At 35.9% G+C, this 19377-nt stretch overlaps 1 protein-coding gene across 8 annotated transcripts in view; it reads right to left on the bottom strand.

Moving 5' to 3' along the window:
• Window positions 1–19377, bottom strand: part of MTHFD2L (methylenetetrahydrofolate dehydrogenase (NADP+ dependent) 2 like) — a 146002-nt gene that overhangs the window by 57368 nt on the left and 69257 nt on the right. Inside the window, exon 7 of one of the 8 annotated variants that reach the window (XM_055111434.2) lies at window positions 3509–4347. The exons of 6 other annotated variants lie outside the window; for them this stretch is intronic. In XM_055111434.2, coding sequence (XP_054967409.1) covers window positions 4292–4347 — 56 coding nt within the window. In that variant the 3' untranslated portion in view covers window positions 3509–4291. Of the gene's footprint in view, window positions 1–3508; window positions 4348–9429; window positions 19179–19377 lie in introns of those variants that run through there. One more of the 8 variants, XM_008957730.5, reaches the window with a different exon arrangement.

Genomic DNA, 19377 nt, shown 5'->3' on the forward strand with positions numbered 1-19377 from the left:
AATCATCATTCTCGGTAAACTATCACAAGGACAAAAAACCAAACACTGCGTGTTCTCACTCATAGATGGGAACTGAACAATGAGAACACATGGACACAGGAAGGGGAACATCACACTCTGGGGACTGTTGTGGGGTAGGGGGAGGAGGGAGGGATAGCATTAGGAGATATACCTAATGCTAAATGAGGAGTTAATGGGTGCAGCACACCAGCATGGCACATGTATACATATGTAACTAACCTGCACATTGTGAATATGTACCCTAAAACTTAAAGTATAATAAAAAAAATTATTGAAAATCCAATAATTATATCTAATGATATTAACATATACTTAATGACTTATATTTAATGATATTATATAAGCAATTAAAATTGATGAGTTAAATATTTATTTTGAAAAACAATATGTCTATTACATGTTAAAATAAATATTTCAACTAACTATATATTCCAAAATTTTTAAAAAATAAGAAGAAAAGGCACTTTCTTACAATTTTGAAAATCTTTAAGGTCCAACCTAACAGAAAGACAGCTGGATTCTTTTTTTTTTTTTTTTTTTTTGAGACTGAGTCTCGCTCAGTTGCCCGGGCTAAAGTGCAGTGGTGCGATCTCAGCTCACTGCAAGCTCTGCCTCCCGGGTTCATGCCATTCTCCTGCCTCAGCCTCCAGAGTAGCTGGGACTACAGGCGCCCGCCACGACGCCTGGCTAATTTTTTTGTATTTTTAGTAGAGACGGGGTTTCACTGTGTTAGGCAGGATGGTCTCGAGCTCTTGACCTTGTGATCAGCCCGCCTCAGCCTCCCAAAGTGCTGGGATTATAGGCGCGAGCCACTGCACCCGGCCAACAGCTAGATTCTTAAATCTTCTTCTGTATTCAGCTTCATATGCATATGTAGTTGGAAAAGGCAGGAGTGTTTTACTAGCCTTTTATGATAATTGTGGATATCTTTCTTTGATTCTATACCAAAACTTGACAAGTGATAGTTTCTTAAACGTTAATTGCAATGTAGAATTTGAAGCCACTTCAATGAACTCTGTAATATTCATACTCCATAATCTGTAATGCTAAAATCCACTGGTCTGTCTTGCATTTTGAATGGATTCCATGACATTATGTATTGCTTATTTGGAAAATAGCATTTCATTGAGTTTTGTGGATATTCCACATTGCCACATATCATTATACAATATAAAAATTACATTCATTAGTAGCACTATTGATCTCATGAGAAAAAAACATTAAGTATTAGAAAGCTGTCAAGCTCACAGTGGGGATACTGCTTTTGCTTGAAATCAAACTATGGCTTAGTACAGAGGGCTAGTATAAATTCACTAAAACTCACCTGGGTGCCTTTGGAACCTATTACTAGACTTTGCTTTTATATCTTCCTTCCCATTGACAAAAGCAGATGATTCAGCACTCTGACCCATTTCCTGCAAAGCCAATAGATGGTTCTATCTCTACCCCCAAGTGAAGACTACCCACTCATCTATCTTTCTGATCTGAGGATTATACCACTTCCCAGAAGACTGGAAAGATTGTGGTGATGAATGTAACAAATAAATAGATGGTTCTATCTCTACCACCAAGCAAAGACTACCCACTCATCTATCTTTCTGATCGGAAGACTGGAAAGATTGTGGTCATGAATGTAACAAATGACTTCACTCGTCATTTGAGAACCCACCCCCAACAAACAGGGAGTGGCATTTTCTCCCACAGGCCCAACCTTAAACATATGATAATCACATAACAACAGTAGGAACAAATAGTAACAAGAGATTGTTCTGTCACACCTACCAACAGATTGAGCAGTGTTATTTATAATTTTGATCCTCCACAAAGCATAAAAACAACAGTGTTTTGGGCCAAATTTCACAGAGCCCACTATAATAGGTGAGGTCTGTGTACAAGCCAAAGTCAAGAAAGAACGGGTGCTTTGAGAGAATAAAAATGCTGTCTTTACTCCTAGGGATTTAATGCGTGGCTCTGTTACCTTGCCTACAAGCTTTGTTTTGGGAGAATTTATAGGTGCTTATGATATACTTGTGATGTAAGGACCAAACAAAAAATAAAACAACATATTCATATTCATTTAGCAACATGAAAAACATGCAGAGAAAGAAACTCTGAACAGGTCTGAGGTGGAATCTTGTAAATCAAAGGAATAATTTTTTAAATTAAAAAAAGTTTATTAAAATCAAACAAATAAAACAACAAAATATCAAAATAAACCAAATATTTGTTTTTAAAAATCAGCAAAGTCCAGAAATGTGGATTTAAGAAAGCTTCAAGACTTTGCCTCAAATAGGTCAAAGGTCTTCATGGCAGAGTTTTTATGCTACCATAACAATCCCATCCCATTTAGCCAAATAGGAATGTGATGAGACAGTATCCTCACATTTGGGAGTACAAAGATAACCTGCAGAGTTCCTGTACTCAGGGAGCTTGAAACATACTATCTGGAAGATGACTGGCATAACTGAAATGCGCTGTGATAAAAATATATCCGATTTATGCATAGTTAAAACAGGTAAAAGAAAACTACAAAAGTCTTTCTTGGCTACTAATCATAAACCCTTAAAAAGCATATGGCAGCTGAGAGGCCACATCCTTTGGGAGGCCTTCTGTGCCACAGCAATCCTAACACTTGACCAAGTCCCCTTCTATAGGTACCTATAGCATCCTGCACCTCTCTCTCTCATCAGTTTTCAAATTTTGCTGTTACATTTGTATGTTGTCATTTGATTAGTGTCTATTAGAGTAGACTATAAGCTCCATTTAAAAATATGAATGTGAAATGTTATACATTAGGAGAGAGTTATAGAATTGTAGTTAGAACTTTGCAAACTTTTTGTAAATTTAAACACATGTTGGTTTTTTGTTTTCTTTAAATATGCCCTTTCAGTTCTATCAAAAAGTACTGCCAAGGAAAAGAGACATGTGACCAACATAACTATAAATTCCTGAGCAACAGCTATCTAAGGCTGATGCCCACTCTTTCAAATATGTTAACACTTACACTTGATATAAAGCAAATAAACAAGAAAAATTAAAAGCACATCCCACTGTCCAAAATCGTGGCAGCCATAGCCAAAAACAGAATAAAGAATCAATATCAGGAGCTTTAGAGTAAGACAGACTTGGTTTCCAATCCTAATTCAGCTAGTTTATTGTATGATCATAAGCAAATCAATTCACTTTAAGCCTCAACTTTTTGCATCTATAATATAGAAATAATAACCTTACTGACCTCATAAGAATGTTGGAAGATTTAAATAAGATGATGTTTCAGAAATGCTCAAAAAATATTAGTTATTATAATAAACATTGTAAACACTGATATTTAAATAAAGAAATGATAAGCCTATACTAAAACTCTATATTGAAAGATTACATTAAAATCTGTTTGCTACCAACCACTAAGTTTTTAAAAATAATGTACCATGATACTCAGAAATATGAGAATATTTTAATTATTTAATCATACAGAAAAGTTTAAATGTCCCTATACATGCTTTTTTGACCATTTTTGTAGTCTGTTTTTATTATTTTACTTATTTACTATATGCTTTAATTAAATTGTCATTTTTTGATAATTATAGATTCACATCCATTGTAAGAAATAATACAAGATACTATACAATGATAATATCTTGCCAAACTACAGGACAATATTATACCCAGGATATTGACATTGATACAGTTAAGATATAGAACATTTCCATTATCAAAAGGGTCCCTCATGTTGCCTTATTACAGCCACACCCAGTTCCCTCCCACATCATCCTGTCCTTAACTCCCAGAAACCGCTAATTTTGTCACTTTCAAGAATGCTATATAAATGGAATCATATATTCTGTGATTGAACAAAGAACATGTGAGATTGCCTTTTTTACTTCATAATTTGCTGGAAATTCATTCAGGTTGCTGTATCAATAGTTCATTCCTTTTCACTGCTGAGGAATATTGCATGAATGGATATACATGCTTCTTTTTTTAGCAATGTCAAGAAAATTAAGACAAATTTAAAACTAGATAGGTTTTTCTAAGGTCTAAAATACTTATATAGTGCCGGGTGTGGTGGCTCATGCCTGTAATCTCAGCACTTTGGGAAGCTGAGGCAGGTGGATCACTTGAGTTCAGGAGTTGGAGAGGTCCTGGGCAAAATGGTGAAATCTCTCTACAAAAAATACAAAAATTAGCTAGGCATGGTGGTGTGCACCTTGTAGTCCCAGCTACTTAGGAGGCTGAGGTGGGAGGATCACTTGGGCCCAGGAGGTCAAGGCTACAGTGAGCCATGATTGCGCCACTGAACTCCAGCATGGGAAATAGAGAGAGACCCTATAAATAAAACAAAAAATTAAAAATTAAATAATGATATTGGGGAAAAATGGATCTGCACCTATTTATTACAAAACATGCTTCAGTTAAAATATAGATTTATCTTTGGCAGACCATAATATTATAGAACAAGTTATTAATGTCATCTGGATAATTCTACGGGCTTGAGGAAAGAGCTCAGCAATAAGGAATGTTCAAGACAGAATAGAAAAAATCATTTGATAATGGTAAAATAAGGAACTCAATTGAGAGCAGGTAGAGGGGTTTCTTTTCTATCTCTTTCCCTCATATTCTTGCCCCACTCCTTCCTCTTGGCGCTAATTAAGAACTAGATGACTTCTTTCTACTACATATATGGAAATGAATTTGAAAGCCGAAATTATCCTCTATTTTAGTATCCCTAGGGCTTCCAGTCTCCCCTGTCTTTTTTAAAAAGCTTTATTGAGGAATAATTCACATACTACATGATTTATCCATTTAATTCACATTACTTTGTCACAAGAAAAGCCAAATAATTAAAGGTGTTTGGTAGTTTGCAGGAGACAAGCAATTTCAGTTTACTACATTGTTTCCATGCTCCTCTATATTAAAAAGTAACAGCTGCAGAAAACAACATGACAGCAGGCAGGATCTTGCCAGTGATTGGAAATGGGTCATCTAAATATTCTTTATTTTGCTTTATAATATGAAATCAATACATTTTAGAAAATTCACTTAGAGAATTCAGAAAATGATAAAAAGGAATATATATTTATCTACCAGAGATAACGTCTCAAGTTGTATTTTTTAATTCTATCTTTGTTTTCTGTTTGTGAGTGTGTATGCATGACTGTGTGTGGTCATATCTCTTTCTGTAATGAATATAATCGAATACAAATGTTTTTTAAAATATAATTTCATTGCATCTATAGAATTCCTATAGATATACACCATCATCCATCATCCATTAAATGTTCCAACATTGTTGAATGTTTAGAGTGTTTCCACTTTTTGCTATCATAAATAAATTTATAACAGATACCTTTGTATGTTATCTCTGTACGCCTCAATATGATTCTTTAGGATAAATTTCTAAAGGTAGTATTTTGGGAACCGAGATAATGTTAGTTAACAAGCTTGTCTCCCAAAAAAGTTTTTAAAAATATTTATTTGTATTTGCAGAAATGTACTTATGTTTACTATCTAATTCTGTAGCTAGGCTGCAGTAAAACTAACGCCATTTCCCGAGTTCTTTCCAAACTGCCCAAAACCCTTTGCAGAGCTTCCACTATAACGTCATAAAACTTATCATTAAGTAGAGGAGGGGGAACCCCTTCAAATGTTTTTTTATTCAAGAGAAGTAAATTTGGGGGTGGTATCTTAGTGACCTACAAGAATGTATGTTACTCTTAGTACACATGGAGGGATTCTCACTCCTTTTGATATGGTGCACCACATTATTTTTAAGTATATCCTGACCAACTACCCCGGGAAGGATGTATATGGTAATGTGGATTTGGGAGTGTATGTGTCTGTGTATTTTACAGAGACAAGGAATCTTTCTGATTTTTGTTAAAATAAATATAAGCAGGAATTATGAAACACATAATAGAAACTCAACAAAAACATTACTGCAATGCACTTGCCCCTTTTTACAATGTAATATCTGATTCTTATATTGATTATTATCTTCATCTGAAAGGCACATATTAATAAAATTCTAAGTGAATTGCCTGCAATCTGCACACTCAGAGAAAAACTATGAGTTATTTGAATTTGTTCCAACCACAATCATAAAGCCCACACTTCTGCACAGTACTCGTTAATTCTCACATTTTGTAACAGAGGTAAGTCATTTTTAAAATGAGCAATTATGAATTAAACAAAAATAAATGTGGGGGAAATGTGCTTCAGTAAAAGACAGATCCAGAAGCCTTTTTTTTTTTTTTAATTATAGTTTAACTTCTAGGGTACATGTGCACAATATGCAGGTTTGTTACAAAGGTATACATGGGCCATGTTGGTTTGCTGCACCCATTAACTCGTCATTTATATTAGGTATATCTCCTAATGCTATCTCTCCCTCTGCCCCCCCAAACCACGACAGGCCTGGGGGTGTGATGTTCCCCACCCTGTGTCCAAGTGTTCTCATTGTTCAGTTCCCACCTATGAGTGAGAACATGCAGTGTTTGGTTTTCTGTCCTTGTGATAGTTTGCTCAGAATGACGGTTTCCAGCTGCATCCATGTCCTTGCAAAGGACATGAACTCATCCTTTTCTATGGCTGCATAGTATTCCATGGTGTATATGTGCCACATTTTCTTAATCCAGTCTATCACTGATGGACATTGGGGTTGGTTCCAAGTTTTTGCTATTGTGAATACTGCCACAATGAACATACATGTGCGTGTGTCTTTATAGTAGCATGATTTATAAGCCTTTGGGTATATACCCAGTAATGGGATCGCTGGGTCAAATGGTATTTCTAGTTCTAGATCCTTGAGGAACCACCATACTGTCTTCCACAATGGTTGAACTAGTTTACACTCCCACCAACAATGTAAACGTGTTCCTATTTCTCCACATCCTCTCCAGCATCTGTTGTTTCCTGACTTTTTAACGATCGCCATTCTAACTGGCGTGAGATGGTATCTCATTGTGGTTTTGATTTGCACTTCTCTGATGACCAGTGACGATGAGCATTTTTTCTTGTGTTTGTTGGCTGCATAAATGTCTTCTTTTGAGAAGTGTCTGTTCATATCCTTTGCCCACTTTTTGATGGGGTTGTTTTTTTCTTGTAACTTTGTTTAAGTTTCTTGTAGATTCTGGATATTAGCCCTTTGTCAGATGGGTAGATTGCAAAAATTTTCTCCCATTCTGTAGGTTGCCTGTTCATTCTGATGACAGTGTCTTTCGCTGTGCAGAAGCTCTTTAATTAGATCCCATTTGTCTCTTTTGGCTTTTGTTGCCATTGCTTTTGATGTTTTAGTCATGAAGTCCTTGCCCATGCCTATGTCCTGAATGGTATTGCCTAGGTTTTCTTCTAGGGTTTTTATGGTTTCAGTCTAACATTTATGTCTTTAACTACATAAATGAGTAAAAAGAAAGGACTTTCATAGAAAGTTGCCTTAGAACGCACCACATATATATACCAATACACATTCCTTCCTTCTCAGAACTGCTCTACTTCAGAACCAAAGCCACACCTAAAGCAGGTAGCCAGGTGCTCCGTCAGAGTCTCCATAGTACATTTCAAACACCACCTCTGTATGGATTATTACATAAGCACTGACATGTAACATTTTGATCACTACATTTTTTAAATATCAATTTTCCTAGGTATTAATTAGATATGCTGATGCTATTAAAATGACACAATTAATAATGACTATAGATCTAAGAAAATTGTTTCACTTTCTGATAGTCAACACATTGTCTGCAACAGACATTCAGTAACACCATGCTCTGAATACACCATTGGAATGATGACTTCACCTACAGAAAGGCTTACATTCCTACCCACAGTAGAAAGTAAAGCAATGGTATTTTCTAGTTTTTTCATTGAAGACAGTAATTTCTCAGTTAATTCTTTGCCTCTCCCCTACCTTTTTTTGAACTCTGCAGGTGCAAGCTCTGAGTCAGTGGTGCTGATGCAATGCCATATTAAGCTTTCATGAAGTGGAACAGTCCCAAACAAGGTATGAAAGAGAATCTAAGGCTGAATGAGTCCTGAAAGGATCATCTTCCCCTATGAAGAGCTTCCTTACCTTCTAGGAAAAAAGTTTAAACCAAGACCAAGATAAGCACTTGACTTCTTCTTTTTTTTCAGACAGAGTCTGTCTGTCACCCAGGCAGGAGTGCAGTGACGCGATCTCAGCTCACTGCCACAGCCTCTAAAGTAGCTGAGATTACAGGTGTGCACCACCACGCCCAGCTAATTTTTGTATTTTTAGTGAAGACTGGGTTTTACCATGTTGGTCAGGCTGGTCTTGAACTCCTGACCTCAAATGATCTGCCCACCTTGGCCTCCCAAAGTGTTGGGATTATAGGCTTGAGCCACCGTGCCTAACCGGTTAAGCACTTGACTTCTAAAGAAAGGAATTCATTCATTGAACAGGGAGTTTTCTAGTCCTAAAAGCAAGGTTCTTCACCAGGTACAAGAAACACAAATATAAATAAGACATGGTCCTGGCTGCTGGAGGTCACAGAACAGTGGATTTCACTCCAGTGCTGTCCCACTATAATTCTTACTATTCCCTACTCATCACATGTCATGTAGATCCTTTCTTTGTATTTCCTTTCTCCTTCTCCTCTTTATTGTTTTGTTATACTTCACAATATGATTGAGAGAGGACTTTTATCCTTTATACGAAAGCACCCTTGTCAACCCATGTTACCACAACATATTTAAATTTTACAAAATGTAAAGGCATATTTTATGCCTGATATGGGTGTTATTAAACGACTTTTTTACAACTATAAAGTACAACTTCATATAATCCCATAAAAGTAAGGTTTATTAAAAAAAAAAACCTAAAAAGAGATAAATCCACTGAAAGTATAGTGGGGAAAAATGCCTTATACCTCCTCCTCAGTGTAAGTTCAGATAGCATTTATTGGAGTCTCTTGATGAAGTGAGTGATAATATTCATGGGTCATATCCAAAAAGGCACATAAAAGTTAAAGTATGATTTTTAATCATCTACTGACACATTAGGAAAAATATATGTGCGTTACGCACCACTCTCTATTAGATATGTGAAGCCTATCCTGTTTTTCATGCAGAGATAATCATTTACTGGCATGACTGAGCTAGAGACAGAAAGCTTTCAATCCATACTAGCAATGTAGACCCTGGCGTGTCATAAGTTGCCTTGACCTGAGCCCCAGGGAAGTTGAATGGATACCACAAGTGTGAAGGAATAAAGGACAAGGTGAGACCATAGAGAATACACTGGATGGCTAGAAAAAACTAGCGAGCGCATCCATTGCATGTAGAACTTTCGTTTCAGGTCCTAGTTTTTAAGCAATAACAGTGAATAAGTCAATAGATGTTTCAAGCAAAATTTAGGCAACCTGGTTTAGAAATCAAATAATCAAGCCATAAGGAACTGAGAAAACAATTTATTTGTGTTTTAGAAAGCATTAACATAATCAAATAATGGACATGGGAAATCCAGAGTTACTAAAACCAGGCTGTTGGTCACAGAAAAAAGTGCTGTGAAGATATAATAGGCTGTGAGCAATAAAACTGTAAAAATCAGGTCAAGTTGGTAACCTGGACAAGTCAGATAATAGAAATTAACTGAGCATTAGATGGTCACAATAAATCCAGTATGCAAAGACTACAAATGCAAGCAAAAACAAAAAATTCTGCCTGCTGGAAACATTTATTAAAGAAGTTTACATTACATTAAAGAAGTTTAAATTTAATCTTTTACATGTAAAAAATTAAACATTTATGAAGTAAAGTCCATCATTTTATTTTTAGGACACAATTTTGTCTCCACTATATGGCACATTTTGGTTTATCAAATACATTCTCTCATGTTACTCAAACAATGCTTTCAAGCTGATAAAGGTCGGGGTTACAAAAGAACAACAGGTATGAAACAACAAAGCTTCATAAAAATACCAGTTTTTTTCTTATACAATCAATTGAAGTAGATGCTGGAATAAGAATAGGCTATCTTTCATTGGCACTAGGTATACAGAAGCAAGAAGGCAATGTTATAGAAGTAACCATATCAACCAACACACCTCAAATATGTCTGAAATAGAAATTCAGTCCATGCACTATAAACAGACTTATTCTAGATGGTTTTATCCATGCCTTCGTGTCCAATATCCCTGATATTAATGACTTCCAAAATTATCACTCCAGAACAGAGCTCTCTCCCAAACCCCACACCCACATATCTCAACCCTCTCCTGGACTTTTCCACCTGAATATAACACCTAGTGTCATCAACTCAACACATTCACATTGAATTAATTATCTCCTCCCACTCACTCATCTTTACTTCTCCCAAACTTTGCTTCCTTTCTATATACCTTCCTTGTTAATGGCAACACCATATACTTAGTCTCTAAAGCCAGTAAGCCTTTCTAGTCTACTTCCTGTTTTTCCTTCTCACTTTCATCTACTTCTGTATTAGTGTAGAACTACATCAATGCTACTTCCAGTTTTATCCCTGCACAGGGGCTATCCAAGTGATCTTTCTAAAATTCAAATATGATGTTATTTCAGTGCTTCTAATTATTTAAAGGTTGCCTATGACCTACAGGATAAAATTAAAATTTCTTAATTTATTATGATATCTGGTTTTTCCTAAATGTTATGCTTCATCTTTCACAACTCACAGACAGGCACCTGTCATTTTGAAAGAGTAAATATTTTCTTTGCTATATGCATAGCATTTTATAGCTCTAAGCTGCCAGAAGTCTCATTGCCTTTTATTCTGCCTAGTGAATTTCTGTTCATTCTGTGGGATGAAACCCGACTCATTCATTTACTTTTCAGAGTCAGAGGAAAAGAGCTATTACTTCCTCTCCAATGATGCTCTCTCTCTCTGTTTTTATTTTTCAATCTATCTGTGTCTCTTACACACATAAACACACACGCACACACACTGTCTCCTTTTCTAAACAGATAGACATGTACATATACATACACACATGTATCTAATATTGCACTAGCAAGCTGTATTACACTAATTTGTTTGCACATCTTTCTCCTCCACTAGTGTCTGGACTTCTCAAGAGCTGAACCAAGTTTATATATATATATTTTTCTATTGCCTGCTATTTAATATGTACCAGTGGCAAAATTAGTATTTGCTGGATGGATGAATGAATGAGTCTCCAAGAAAATATGTATAAACTTAAACATTACAGAACTGTTCATAATAGCAATAAATTGGAAATAGCATACATATTCATCAGCAGAAAATGGATACTCAGCAATTGAGTATTATAGAAATAGTGCTACATCTATTAGCATGGGCAAACTTGAAAGTCATAGCATTAGTCAAAACAAGTTATAGAAATATAAAACAGGTAGATTGAAAATATACATAATATTCACATCTGTCAAATTTAGGTATTGATAACATAAGTGTTAATGTTTTAATTAACATTATTCTTATACACTTTTGGGTATATTTAAGTATTTCCTAACATAAACCTTTTAAAGACCTGGACATAAAAATATAACAAAGTGATAATATCAAAGGCTACAGACATAACTTGAAAGGAAGAACCTCACTTCTTCCCAAGCCCATGATATACATTGCATGGACCCAAATAGAATTAAGTTTAAATGATGTATCATTTGACCATCTAAAGTATATTTCCAAGGAAGTCTGTGATTCTCCACAGTGAAGAAAGATCTTTGATATAAATTGTTCTTTACTGAAGTTTTTTTGGATATTGCTATCAATGCTTGTTTTACTCATGAAAAATCAGAAGTAGTACATATATATGTGTTGAGAGAAGAGCCTCAAAAGAAAAAAAATCAACCTCAGCTAACCATGTACTAATACCATAGATTGAAAACACCTAGACATGAAAAGATTCCCCCTTTTCAAAAGTCCCTGTAATTAGAACAAGTTGAGGAGAAAAACACAAGGGTCTCAGTCAAATGAAGAAAAAAAAAATAAAACTTTGTGATGGTTCTGAGGTGATCAATCTTGGAAAAATGTTTTTGCTTATTTGAGGCTAACGAGCAAGGAAACATATAAAAGTTTGTACATGTTTTTGTACAGTCTATATTACCAAAGTATCAGAAAGTTAAAGTCTTTTCATAATAGATAATAAATTTTCATATATTTTCATTTAAAACATGTTGTAATTTTAGTGACAGGCTCACCACACAATAGGAGAATGAAGGGAAGGGAAACTACCTTCACTTAGTAGCCATTATGTGCTAAGCATGTAATTCTCATGACAGTTTATAAACACTAGTATTACTACCTCCATTTTGCGATAGCTGAAAATAAAGCCCAGAGAGTTAGATGTGATTTTTAAAGTTAAAATTGAATTTAAAACCAAACCCTCCTTACTTTAAAGACCACGTTTCTTTTGATACTACACCCTACTTCATATTTGAGTCCCTTTCCCCACACACTAGGCTTCTATCTTCTCTTGTGGAAAGATAAGGATCTAAAGCTTCATAGTATACTGATTGGTAATGATAACAGGCCTGGAGAATGGGTTACAAATGAGACACAGCTATCTCCTCTCTCTGTTAAAACTTTACATAAATGCACAGGTAAGGTATGAAATATGCTTTAATATTAAACACATGTGTAAGCCTTTATTATACACCAAGCTTAAATGTTCATTTGTTTTTAGAATATAAGTAATAATTACTAAGAAAATAAACTTAAGACCAATATGATAAATATTATAGGTTACTTGTGCAAATAATCTAAGATGTTTACAGCTGTTTGCTGCATTATTCATAACAGTAAAACTCAGGGAACAATCTAAATGTCCAATAGTCAAGAACTGAATAAATAAAATTTAGTATATCCATAGCACTCAATACTATAGAGTCATTAGAAGTCTGTTTTGGAAGAAAGCATTTTATAAAGAAACACGTACATGGTGTAGAGCTGCTAAATACAAATAGTATATACAAGGCAAAAGAACTGTTTAAATATTTAGATCTATGTATAAATATAAAACAGTACAAGGTCAAACATCAAATTGTTTACCTTATTTCACTTTGGTTGGGATTAAGGTTCTTTCCCTCCCTCTCTATTGTCCAAGTTTTCTAAGTTTTTGCAGTAAAGATGTATTACTGACACCAAGAAAAATATCAGTAGTCAGGCTGCCCTCTCAGGTATTGACAAAGCTCACTGCAGGCCAGGGAAGCTTTGCTTACTTAGTAACTTAGGCTTTGGGCATGGGTTGTGAGGGCCAGAATAGCCTGAGGTGGGAAGATGAGGTAGAAACAGAGAGAGAGAGGGAGACTGGGATGGTGGATAAAGGCCTGAGAGAAAAAAATCCCTTTCATCTAAGTGCCTCGGCCTTCCCTATCTCCCCTCTCAAAGTCAGGTTGTTCCAAAGGAGGGAGAGGCAATAAGGAATTCATCCAGGGAACAACATAATACACAACTATGAACAAGTGCTGATGTCATCCTGAGAAGGCATACATCTTAAGTATAAAAATAAAGTTTCCATAAAGTTGGTCCCTCATGTGTAAGTCACTTCTTAATTTATTTATGCTTATAAGAACTACTCTACTCTGATACTGTATTAGTATCAAAAGCAACCAAGAAGTATATTCTTTTAGTTATGCTAAGTTGTAGCTTAATAATCAACTGATTTATCATTTCTAAATTGTTTAAATATTCACACGCAATGCCTAACATAGAACACAACACATAACACTTATTGAATATTTGCAATATACTGGGCACTGTGCTATGCTCTTTACATGGATTGGCTACCTTGATTACACTATGCAAAAGGTTTTTTTTTTTGAGAAGTGTTAAATATTCTTTATTTGGTATGACACATAAACCACACTAAAATGCCTTTCAATAAGTAAAAGGCATCATTTTAGATATGGGAAATTCTACTTAGATCCGCATAGTTAAGATCAAAAATATAAAGTAGACATCGCTATGAAAGGTTACTTTTATTATTATCATTTAAATCACATCAATGAACAGATTGAGATTCAGAAATGAGACCAAGTTCACAATCAGCAAGTCTCAGAGCTGGAATTTAAATCCTGGAATTCTTACTTTAGAAAGGCCTGTGCATTTTCACTACTCTGTACCATGAAAATAATGACAACTTTTAGGAAGGAGGGAAGGAACCCTTAAGTGGAGTAGCAGAGGCTAGCAAAAGAGGACAAGCTGGACAATAACAAATAAGAAATGAGATATGGAAAGGACTATAGTATGAGTGAAGCCATGAAATGTGCTGGCATCACTCAGGAAGCACTCAGGGCTGTAAGTGAGCAAGTTGTACTCCCGGGTTGCATGAGCTGTGGGGATGGTGGAGCTATTTCCTTGCCCCACCCCTTGGAACTTCTCCATGTCCTGGTTTCCTGAAAATTACGAACCCTGTTTCAAGGAGGAGGAAATACACCTGGGGGAAAACCCTATTGAGCCCTAGGATAATGTTTGATGGGAGTGTTTCTAAGACTTGATAATATGATTGGAGAAGTGGTGAAAGGAAATTCGTTGGTCACTTTGTACTTTATGACAAGTAAGTACGAATATTCTGAGTTACTAAATTGCCCATTTATCCTGTTTTATATCATGGTATCTGTCATTAAAAGTGTTGCAATAGACACTCTAAAGTTACAACTGTGAAGGTTCATTCGTCACGCTGGAAGGGATGGCTTAGTGGCCAAAAATGCCAGCTTTCACCACCGTGACACTGCATCCAGAGCTTGACATGCAAGTGGCATTGACTCAGCAGCTCATTTCCTGAATATAGTTTCAGAGTTTACTCAGATGGGTGGAGGGTAATGTGGACAATGTCTAAAAAAACTTGCCTATCCTGCTGAATAATGAAGATTCCTAGAATTTTACAGACTTAGGATAGCCTACAGTTTCCTTAAAGCAGATACGAGAAAGCCCAATGATCTCCAACATGATCTTAGAATTGATACTGGCTAGCTTTCCCTTCTTTATCAGTAGCTTGTGCAAAGCTGATTTAGCCTTTCCCTAAACTGCTCCTCCCCTTTCAACCATCCAATACTCTTACTGTTCTTTAGATGTAATAGTCTCCTTACTCTTTCTTCACCTTTCCCATAATTTCTTTTTTTCTTTTTTCTTTTTTTTTTTCTGAGACAGAGTCTTGCTCTGTTGCCCAGGCTGGAGTGCAGTGGTGTGATCTCGGCTCACTGCAACCTCCGCCTCCCGGGTTCAAGTGATTCTCCTGCCTCAGCCTCTTGAGTAGCTGGGATTACAGGCACCCACCACCACACCTGGCTAATTTTTGTATTTTTAGTAGAGACAGGGTTTCACCATGTTGGACAGGCTGGTCTCAAACTCCTGACCACAGGTGATCCACCCACCTGAGCCTCCCAAAGTGCTAGGATTACAGATGTAAGCCACTGCACCCGGCCACCTTTCCCATCATTTCTTAATCTTAACATTTACACCTAAATCACTCCATTCATACACTTAATGACATGAACTACTCTTTCATGAATAAATATTTCACTTTTTATTGCTTTAGCAACTACTTTATGATGACAAACTGGAATAATTTGGTAGTTCCCAAAAATAATGCTACACTGTGTAAATCCAACAACTAGAATAATTCCATCTTAAAAAATTAGATTATATCGGCTAAATATGTATCAATTTGAAAAAGTTCTTATTGTAGTTATAATCTCAAAATCAACACAGCTCACATTTACTGGGCAACCACTATGTGTTAGATATTGTTCTAAGCACTTACCTAGCAAGCTTAAAAAAAAATACCACGCCTTTACCTGCTGTAGTCTAATGAAGATAACAACTATAAACAGGTACTATGTGCTATAACCATGGTACATTAAAGTACTCTAGAAACTTGTTAACTCTTTCTGTGAACTCAGAGATTTGGCTTTGAGTAGGGACTTGAAGCTACTTACTTCTAATTGCATAGTGTGACAGGGTCTGATTCTGCAGATCTAAGCTTCTAACTGAGTCTAAATCTCAATTTTGGGGGCAATTTTAAAAAGGTGAGTGATATATAAGCCAGTAGGAGTAGTACTATGAGAAACTGGAGGGATGACATTAATATTAAATAAGCTAATATTCATGTCTCAGGATCTTCACACAGGATTTCCTCTTTTACTTTCTTCAAGATTGTGTCAAGATTTCATCACCACATTCTTCACTCTCATCTCTCAGACATTATCATTCTTTCTGATATATATCACGCAATCCTCCTCCTTCTACCCTGAGTTCTCCTAGATGAGGTTGTTTCCATATATGCTGACATTCTCATTATGACAGTGATCTAGCCCTCCCCGTTCTGGCTACCTCTGCCATTAGATCACTATTTCCTTTTTAAATACCCACTGCTATTTGTATTTGTTTATTTCCCACACACAATGCATGATATGGTCATTCTGGCAATACTTTATTCCTATTGTCTGGTTATATGGGATTTATTTTTTATATTCACTCACATTTTTTCTATAATTTATAAATGCCTACATGTTTTATCCCTAACTTCTCCAGGTGATTATTAATTAACTGGAAATGTAGCAATCTTTAGTTATTTCTTATAAATTCTCAGTTTTCTTCCCCTAAATTTCCCACTGGCTAAATATTTATTTCTTCAAGAAGACTGCAGAACTACATACAAATCTGTCTTCTACGTTCAACATACTTTTGTATTTAGTAAGAGGCATTAAAGGTGAAATAAAAAAGCAAGGAACAGGACTTCTTCCCACTGTCTTTGTTTAAAATGTCTTCTAACTAGTATTAGCATGGTGTATGGCCAACTTGGCTACATCTGAAGTAGCTGCTCACCTGACTGGCGCCCTCTGGTGGTAAGAAAATACCCTCAGCGGGATGCTTGTGGGACAGCCTCAACACCCACCACACCTAAAGCTTGAGTACCTCCTGGCTCCTGTCTTGTTTATTTTATATAGGCTTGAGTTTTCCTTGTCCTTCTCTTCCTTTATTTTCCTTTTCTTTTTCTTTTCCTGTCTTCTTTTTAAATATCTGTACTCAAGGCTGATTTAGGCCTTTACAAAGAAAGCTAGAGAGGATAAACTCAAGGAGGACAACAGTGTTGGCATTATGGCATAAGCTTTGACTTAGTTACAAGAGAATATCAGTGTTTCTTGCAAGTGGATTGTGATCACCCATGTGCCATTTGTCATAATAATAAAACAAACCACGAGTAGGAAGGCATGATGAGAGATTTTCCTCCACTAGAATAAAATACTCATTCAATATAATATTTGATAAATGTTATCTAAGGACAATAGTCAAATATTCTGTACAAGCTGTTAACATTAGTCAAATAATACCTTTTAAGGATAATGTAAACTTCATTCTGCCTAAGGTTAGAAATGGACAAAGATGAGCATTCAAATTCCTCTTTACTCAACAAATTCTGTGTCTTGTGTGTGAACAGAAGTGTCTCTAAAAAGAAGTCAGTATAATACTTATCTGCCATGAAGGTATCAGTGGCTGAAGCAGTATTTCACTTAATGCTGATCTGTGGTATGAAAAAGTTTACTAACTCTCTAAACATGCCTGACTTCTGTCAATGCAGTTCAAAAATTTGCATTTGATATCACCCAAATGTAATTTTTTGGAAAAACAGGCAATGTGGTATGGTTATCTGTACCAGCTTACTGATTTTTTTTCTGGGAAAAAGAACATTTCTACTTTTACTCTATGAGGAGCCAACTACTGTTCCTGCAGTCATGTATATATTCTAGGTTCCAGAAAAGGGCCTATAGAAGAATCAGATATTTTATTAAATTTGATTGAAACTATGTGTTCAAATACAAAACAAATTAGAGCAAAATCTAGACCCATTAAATGAAATTGCAATACCTCTCCTCTCTGTTTCTACTTTTACACCTCTAAAGTCAGTTCTTGACACAACTGCAGACATGAGGTCTGATATGTTTTTAAAGGTGTGATCAGTCCTTTAAAACCTAAGTCAGACCATGTTGATCTGCTGTCAGCCATTCTTGGCTTATATCAAAATCCTAACCATGGCCGACAATGTCCTTCATGAGTTAACCCTGGCTACCTTCCCAACAACATTTCTTACTAGTATCCTCATAATTTATTAATATTTTATTAAAATCAGAGTAATATAATAAGCCGTCAAAGACCTGTGTTCTGGAATACATCAAGCATGCTCCTGCCTAAGGACTTTGGTATCTGCTGTTTCCTCTGCTCGGGATGCTCTTCCCCCAGGAATGGTTTGTGCCTTTACTTCATACATATCTGCTTCTGTCGGTATCTCCATGGGAAGCAGAATCCACCCCATATAGTAATGAAATAATTTTTACAGCGATATATTCAGGCTAAGATAAAAACAAAAGCTGTTGCAGCTCTTAGAGATTAGAAACTGGAGGAAGCTTGTACCATTCCTAGGTCTGTAGGGGTGAGGAAATGGTGTTACTGCAGCCCAGTGAGAGCCTTAGCTGTCGGGGAAAGGATGCTGAGCAAAAGTTATCGATGCAGGAGGAAGAGAAAGACAGTAGAAGTGGAAAAGAGTAGAGAAGAAACACCATGACTTGACATTTCTCTTCTTCTCCTTCAGATATCCTACTAGTGCCAAACCTTGCTGGGAGCCAGTGTTAGAGGAACACAGGTGAGGCCATCTTCATTAGTCAGCCTCTCAGGGCCAGACCAGGGCAGGGAAGGGCAGACACTGGGGCTGGTGGACAAATGGAGAATGGCCAGGACAAGAACTCTACTCAAAAGGTCACCTCCCAAGAAAGATCTTCACCAATCAATCAATCTAAAACAGTATCCCCAAAACACTATTCCTTCATCCAGTTTCATTATAGCACTTATCATTATCTGGCGTTATATTTTACTGTTTATTTGCTCTCTCTCCCACTAAGATGTAAGTTCTACGAGGGCTGGCATTTCATCATTTGTATCCATTGCTGTATTCCTAAAATTTAAAACAGATACTGCTGCATAGGAAGGGTCCAATATTTATTGAATAAATAATATTCAATTGAATGAATTTAGTATTCAATTGAATGAATTTAGTACTATCTTTGCTATTCAAAAGTACACGTTTAATTAAAATCAGAGTAAATGATAAACTCTCAAATATCTGTAAGTGAATTATCCATACACAAGCCCCATATTCCAGCCTTTTCTATGTTCTTGTTAACTTACCCTGTAGGAAAACACAAACAAATTTAAATAAATTTAATCTTATGAAATATAATAAGTATACATATACATATATTCCATAAAACTTTCTTTTATATATTAAAATAGAGAATTAAAGAGTCTCATCATTGAAGGAAGCATTAAAACACAATGAACCCAACCTAGTACTCAGTAGACAGACATTCTCTGCAATGGTCCTTTAA

The sequence above is a fragment of the Pan paniscus genome, chromosome 3 (assembly GCF_029289425.2).
Source record: "Pan paniscus chromosome 3, NHGRI_mPanPan1-v2.0_pri, whole genome shotgun sequence".
NCBI classification, from domain to species: Eukaryota; Metazoa; Chordata; class Mammalia; order Primates; family Hominidae; genus Pan; species Pan paniscus.